General features: G+C 39.9%; 1 protein-coding gene across 15 annotated transcripts in view; it reads right to left on the bottom strand.

Moving 5' to 3' along the window:
- ppfibp2b (PPFIA binding protein 2b) overlaps positions 1-8202 on the bottom strand; it is a 142418-nt gene that overhangs the window by 95756 nt on the left and 38460 nt on the right. For all 15 annotated transcript variants that reach the window (XM_032523287.1, XM_032523294.1, XM_032523292.1 and 12 more), the window contains exon 2: positions 4666-4770. In XM_032523287.1, the coding sequence (XP_032379178.1) occupies positions 4666-4747 (82 nt within the window). In that variant the 5' untranslated portion in view covers positions 4748-4770. The remainder of the gene's footprint in view (positions 1-4665; positions 4771-8202) is intronic.

Raw genomic sequence — 8202 nt, 5'->3', positions numbered from 1 at the left:
TATATATATATATATATATATAAATTATGATAAGAAATAAAAATAAAAATTGTTAATCACAATTTTTATGTTATTTGGGTATTCTGCTTAGAAGTAGCACTTGTATTGGGACACAGCTATTATATACTATATGTTCTGCTGTAGTAGTGCCATCTGCTTATAACTCACATTCTTTTGTAATTAGAAACATACTGTGGTGATGCCACTGTACCATCATTATGGTAATTTGTATTTTATTAGCCATTCCAAGCTGTCTGATCTGCAACTACTCTAGTTCACACCACTACTCTCAAAAGCATTCTCAGCAATTTTATCTTGGAACAATGTCTGCATATGTAGCTTTATTTCACGGTCTTCTGCTGATTATTTGCACAATTCATGATTTTCCATATTAAAATTATTTTTATAATGATTGCTGGCAGCTCTCTTTTCTGAAGATCACACTAAAATGTGGAGAGGGGTTAATAGTAAGAACTGGGATAAGTCTAGCAGGCACAGATCTGCCTGTGAACAGTAAATGGTAGCACTATTTCAATCGATCAATAGCAAAATTAAAGTCATTAAATAGTTGAGTGCTTTCACTAGTATTCCCACATGACACTTAACCAGAGAGCAAACTCTGTTGGTTATAAAAAGCAATATGACCAACATATCTAAATTATGTTGATAAGTGTCTGTAATTTCCTTGTTGGTGATTGGCTGATGTTATCGCTAATGGGATTTTTCATGTATTTCTATTTGTGGTCATTGAGAGGCAGAGTAGCAAACTCAGAGCACTCAATGAGGTCAGCGTGATTTGGGAAAACAAGGGGTAACCTGATGAGCTTCAGATGTGACAGTGGTACCTGTAAACCCTCTTTTGTTCACTAGTGCTATAATGTATGGGATAAAGGAAACTTGGCAAAAAAGGTGATTTTTTTGTATATCGGGTCATTATCACAGACCATCATATTTTGAGAAATTCACAATGAGCTCTGTCTCTTTCCCTCTCCCTTCTTCTGTGATTAAAGAGATACTTTGTTCAGATCAATCCTTGTTTTCCTACATACCTTCCATGGGGACTACATTAAACATTTACTCCACTGTTAGTTAAATACCGTTGGACAAGGCTGAACTGGCTGCAGCAAATAGACCAGAGTTAAACACACACACACACACACACACACACACACACACACACAACAACACACACACACACACACACACACACACACACACACACACACACACACACACACACACACACACACACACACACACACACACACACACACACACCACACACACCCACCACACACACACACACCACACACAGTAAATGAGAACGTGGCAATGGTGAACTAAACTAGTAGCGCCGTAAACTAGTTTATCACTTCTTGGCAGTATATCGACTTTTTAGCCTATATCAATATATTTTCAAACGACATATAGTGTGAGACAATACCGTTAATATCGTTATAGTTTGGCTGGAAAGAGATGTGACCCATGACCAGATTATTAAAGTTACCTCATCTCAAGCCTCCAAAAATCCAAACAAATGTTCTGCTTTACTCACATTTAGCAATTCAAAATGGCACTTTTTAAATGCACTGAAACGGTTCTCTGCATAAGACAACAATCTGACATAGGGCCCTATCTTGCATCCGGCGCAGCGCGGCACAAAACCCGACGCAAGTTTCTTTGCTATTTCAAGACCGATGAAGTTGTTAATTTCCCGTCCTGCGCCCATTACGTCATTTAAATAGCAAATGCACTTGCGCCCATCTTTGTGCGTGCTGGTCGTACAGGAAAGTGTATTGGCGTATTGCTATCTTGCGGCAGCAGAAAGTGATCGCACCATTGACCAACAAAACCTTGGTCTTAGACCTATGTCTTCCTCCTCCTCCCCTTCCTCCTTGTCAATAGCGCAGCATTTCATTGAATTTAACAGTTCAATAGTAAAATGTGCCAAGGCTCGTGCACAGCGCGCGACACACTATGCTTGTTACACACACACACACACACACACACACACACACACACACACCACACACACACACACACACACACACACACACACACACACACACACACACACACACAAGCACAGCTGCACACACACATGCAAAATATTAAAAATAATAATATTACAGTGCAAATCCACCATCATAATAGCAATGTGCCAAGGTACAAACGCGCCTGGCACTGATTAGTTTATTGCATGTTACGCCCAAAACACACCCATGAATTAATGAAGACACGAAGCACAACCTTAGCAAAAGTGGATGTGGACACGCCCTAAAGACACCTGCGCCATGCGCTTGGACCATTAGAATAGGGCCAATAAAGTCACATGTTTGCCATTTCAAAACACTGCTATTTAAAATGACACTACATGAGCTAATGGGCCAAAATATGTGCCACCTGGCCAAACACATCAATGGTTAATTGTTTGCACTTCAATCAGGAAGTAAGCACTATGAATTTGTTTTACAACAACAAAGACAAGACGTTGCAGAGAGTGGAAGAGTAAGAGGGAGAGTGAGAATGAGAGAGGGCAGAAGAGTGACAGGTAGGGTTAGAGCTGGTAGAGGAGTTCATGGACAAAGAAGACAACAACTTTCAAATGAAATCAGAGCAACCTTAGTTGATCATGTCAACAACCATGGGCTGACAATGCAAGAGGTTGGACAAAGAGTGCAGCCCAACTTGAGCCGGACATTTAGACTGAGTACAGGTATATAACCAAATTTCTTTTCTTTTCTTTCACACTATATAGTACACTGCATGTCATATCAGATAGGTGACATCTGTTTACTTTATGAATGGCTGATGTCATACAATACTGTACAATTTTCCTGTAAAATGTAATCTACTATGAAGGAAATATCTTTAGGCTGCATTGTCCAAGCCCTATATTTTGTTTTTTTGTTTTTCTTAAAGACTGGGAGTTGTAACAGTGTTGGAGGAAGGAGCCAAATGTTCACCGGGGTATAAGAAGCTGCTATTGTAAATTCGGTTTTGGAAAATAATTACGAGAAATTCAAAACCACATCATCCAAGACAACACAATATTCAACAACATTCAACTAGTTTGTTTGTCCACATTGGCTCGCGTTCTCAAGCGAAACCAAATCAGAATAAAACAACTTTATAGGGTGCTGTTTGAGAGAGCTCAGACGAGCATATGTGTTATGAGGAAGACAGAACGGACCCAAATGCAAGACCATGGAAGAGTTATTTTCGGCATGGCAGTGGAAGGTATACGACCAGCAGCCCTTTGTGTGCATGCCTCTTGTGCAGGCTATGGAAGAGGCTTGTGATGAGATTGATGTGGGTGTGATTCCGGGATGGATAAAGCACTCAAGGCGCTTCTTCCCTTGGTGTCTGGCAAGGGAAGATATTTCCTGTGATGTGTATGAGGCGTTGTGGCAGACCCAGCTGTGCGGCAAGATGCTGCCTAATTATTTGTCTTCCCATTTTTTTTCTATAATTCTTTTCTGCACATTTTTTCTGCAATTTTCATTTTTGGTTCACTGTTTTTTTGGTTTACTGTATTTTTCACTTGTTTGATGAAAAAAAATAAAAAAAATGAATGTTTCAACAGCATATGTGTGTAACTGCAAATATGTCTAGGTCTAAATATGTCTAAATATGCATGTGAACAACCTGAAGAATTTTCTACAATTATGGCAAAACATACTAAAGATGAGAGTGCTTTTTATTATGCCCAACAGTGTGTAGTTGATTAGACAGAAATCTGGTAATATGAATGAAGTGTGTGCCATTTGATGCAAAGGTTCTATTTTGATAATGCTATAAGTAGTTTTGGTTGCAGTGATTCATTATGCAAGATATATGAGGTATTTTGCAAATTGGGTCAAGCCTAGTTTGCTGAATTGTATTTTACCGATTGGAAACAACTGTAATAAAAATGCAGCACAGTGACAATGGAGACATTTCGTTCAAGAGATGACAAGACGTGTAACAATGATGACCTGCTGATGCACCTTCAACCAGCGTTGGACACGTTCATATGAATTAGCCGTCACTCTGTGAGTAGAGAATCTAGTCTACAGGGTAGTTCAAACTCTTCACTGATACAACTGATAATTGCATATTTAATTGTATTGGAACAATTGGCTTCATGATCAAATTAAGTTGTTGTATTGTACACAGGGTTTGATTGTGAAAAAAGCCGAGGGGGGATGTTTGCCTCTTTTACTATAATACCATGGATATAGTGCCTTTCGGGCAGCCATGTTATATATGAACAGTTATTTATGAAATTCAATATTCAATAAAAAATGCGCGCAATCAACAGACCTTGTTAGCAAACGCTTGGTAAAAAATTGGTAAAAGTTTGAGTTTTCGTAAACAGGCCTGGCTGTGCTGTGGCGGCCATTCGGTGCGGATGATCATGAAACAGGACGTTTTTGTAACTCCAATGTACATTGTCCAATCTGTCCAGAATTTCACAATTATGATAAGAGTCCAGAACTGTGGACATCTTTATGCCAATATTGACTCAGGGCACAGTCAGACCCACAAAAGCGATCCAGTGATTCACCACAGGGTTGTGCGGCGGGGGGAGTGTCATTGAGACAACAATTTAAAAAAAAATGAAGACTATATCTTTCCAGTTACTCCCATGTCACAAAGACGACACTTCTTCATAGCTCTTACCTGCGATGATGTCATCCATCTGCTCCAGTGCTGCCTCCAGCATGTGACTGGCCTCCGTTTCCATGGTGATGGTGGGAAGCATCAGCTCTCAGGTGTTCCAATGTTCTGTAGAAAAAGAAAAAATTGAAAAATGGGTTTATTAGCTTACTGTACAGTCTTTTTATTTACAGTAAAGTACGCAACAAATGTTGACACTTCAAAGTGCCAAAGAAACATCTGTAATTCAAAGCTAAGCTGGTGATGCACAGTGTGTCCACCCTGCCTGGTTCTAGGTAAGCAACTTAACATAAAATATTTGAGACAGTGAAAATATGGTTATTGCTAATACCAATGACTCAATTATTACTTCGATGAACAAGCAAGATATTCTACTGACTTTCTTTCCATGTCTACAATAGAGGTCCTAAGAGTTTAAAGATTTTCAATTGCCTCTTTAATTTTGTCAAATACATAAAACTAACAGGTCAGGTTATTAGCAAAGCTTTGAGGTTTTTTCACAGACATCACAGAGAACCTGACATGGCCATCCATATCTCCACCCTGGTTAAAAACAAGCTTGTATGGCTATATTTCTTAATGCAAGTAAAGAAAGAAAGAGTTTCAAGCCAAGTTCTTGTTAACATTTACAGAGGAGCAATAGAAAGCATTCCTGAATGTAAGCACGAGTGTTCTGCACCAGGTGATTAAACCCACCCAGCACATAATTGGTACCAATCTGGGATTTTTGTTAGGTGACGTGCCTGCTGATAGTTCAGAAACCAGTATCAAATTCAAGGTAAAAAAAAACCCACTAAAAATAAAGTGTGCATGTACAGTATAGCCAGGAACAACTAAATATAGTATTCCTTCAAGCAGGATTTACTTTTCATCGGTCATCCCTGCCTCTGGCAGCCCCTCCATCTCCTGCCATCCCTCTGTCATGCTTTACACTGTGTCCATCCTTTCTCCTGTCATTCCTTCTTTGCCTGGCATTCATCTCTTCTCTGACATCTCTCCTTCGAGGCTCTCATTCTTCTGTTATGCTGTCATGCTGACTTACAGCCAAATTGACATCAACATGCTGAAATCAAGGGGAAGGACAGTGGTTTAATCTATTGATGCCTTGGGAGTATAAACCCCCTAGACAGCACCCTAATGCCCATCTAAATTAGCACAAACTTTCACAGCCAAAGCTCATCATGAAGCTGACTCTGACAATCTGTATTAAAGTTGCAATAATACATTTACTGTAGTTAATCAAAAAATGACCACAATATGTTGCTAAATTGAAATAATGTCTTTAACATATAAGAGGAATGTGAGTTTGCATTTTTTTAAAGGTTGCTGCAGTAATTTTAAGCTGAGAAAGTGTGTCTGTCAGTTTGGTAGACAAGACGGCAAGGTTGTGGTGTTTTTAGCGGTTGTTGCTGTATTTTTAAACCTAGAATGTGTGTCTGTCAGTCGGGTAGAGAGGACGGCGAGGTCATGACGTGATCGTCGGATGTTTACCGGCTGTGGATCTGCTCCGGAACGGCGGCAGAGTCATTAGGTTTCCATTAAAGTCATTATATGTATTTCCACAGACTGCGGAACAGCTGCGGAACAGCTGCGGAACGACTGTGTCCCGACTCCGTCCCAGCTCCGGCGAGACGCAGCCCTCAGAGCAGATACGCAGAACTTCTAATTTTGACGGATGCCGGAGAGCTCCGCAGCAATTCAGCACACGGCGGATGCAGCAGTGCGGGACAGGAAGTTGAGCACAGAAACAAAATGAAGAAGAAAGAAAAATTCCGATCCGCAGCCGTTACGCATCTGGTGGAAATTGAGGGTTAGCGGTTGTTGCAGTAATTTTAAGCCGAGATAGGGTGGTTGTCAGTTGGGTACAGAGTGGCGCGTGAGCATGAGCTTTTATGACTGTCAATATAGCCAGCATCCAACGTTAGCTACTCAGCTGCGCTGTGGAGTACTGTCTGGCTATGTGAGACTAGCGTCTAGCAACACTGTGGATGCTGTGTTCTCAACCTGGGAACTTGGCCTGCACGATCAACTGTTCTAAGTCATGAAAAATTATGACTTTGATTCTCACTTGACTGCATCAAAAACGCTAAACTGTATAAAATAGGTTTTAAAGCGCTACCAAGCGCTGCAATGCTTTCCCTTCTCTTCATTGAAGCTTCTATTTTTACAGGCTTGTGGTGCTACACCATGTGCTATAGGTAACAAAATAAATCTATGTTTGGTACAGCCAATTTGTTTTGTTTTGTCATGGTTCATGTGCGTTATAAACATTATACTTTGTGAGAAAAAAAAATCGTGGCATAGAATCGTGATATCAATTCTAAGCAAAAAAAAAAAAAGTAATTCATATTTTTCCCCGAATCGTGCAGGCCTACTAGCAATCCCCGTGAACTTTGAGTCTGGGGAGGAGGAGACGGGGGAGAAGACTCTTATGTATTTAGAATTTGAACTGCAGTAACTATTTTAGTTTTTTTGTTTTTTTTATTGCTAAACAACAATAGGCACAACTGGAGCTACATGTTCAAAACACTAATTACAGTCTGCACAGCAGCAGTTCATGTGAACCAAACTCTAGTTGGTTTTTCATTGCTTGAACACAGTTTTCAAAACACTACACACTCACCCCTAGAATTTAACCACCACCTGCACAATGCTGGCTTCACAGCATTTTCTTCAAATGCTAACCCACTGCCTGTTCATACTGTTAACCACACATTCAAACATTCAAAACAGAATGGATTTCAGTCTGGTACATTACAAACACTGATGATTGCATTTCAACTGAAAAACTTAGTTAGTGAACACATACTTTTTAATTACAGCCCATAATCACACCATAATCACACCTGTTGTCCTCTGGGGTCAAAATGACACCATCTGATTTTACTGTTATTTAAATAGTATTTAGTGGATACTTCACCTAATTCTGTATTAAGCCTTTAATAACACATTCATTCAAACACATTACACCATTTCTTTTTAATTTCATTTGAACTTGAAGGCCAAGAAGACAGGTCAAGTAGACCTATGTCATCAATTGGAGATTACGGTGGCTTGTTTCTCTCTCTGCGGTCAACATGCATCGTCCGTTACTGGGAGGAATGGAAGACCAGATCAATGTTTTGTACTTTTTTATTTTGTTTAAAATTATTTTTGGGGCATTTTTAGACCTTTATTGACAGGACCGCTGAAGACATGAAAGGGGAGAGAGGGGGAATGACATGCAGCAAAGGGGATGCAGGTTGCAGTCAAACCTGGGCCCGCTGCGTCGAGGAGTAGACCTCTATATGTGGCTTCCGCTCTACCAAATGAGCTAACCAGGCGCCAATGTTTCATCCTTTGAATGATTATATTCTTCTATCTCAGCTGGGTCTTCTTCATCAGTTGATTCTTCATCTTCATCCTAATAGATGCAGTCTTCCACTTCTGACGCTTCCACTATTTCAGCTTTAGATTCTACCTCATCTGTTGATTCTTGATCTTCATTATAATAGATGCACTGCTGTAAATCTAATACTTCTTCTATATCAGCTTTAGGTT

The sequence above is a fragment of the Etheostoma spectabile genome, chromosome 8, assembly GCF_008692095.1.
Source record: "Etheostoma spectabile isolate EspeVRDwgs_2016 chromosome 8, UIUC_Espe_1.0, whole genome shotgun sequence".
NCBI classification, from domain to species: Eukaryota; Metazoa; Chordata; class Actinopteri; order Perciformes; family Percidae; genus Etheostoma; species Etheostoma spectabile.
The sequence above is the reverse complement of the archived record's forward strand: the minus strand, read 5'-3'. Positions and strand labels throughout refer to the sequence as shown.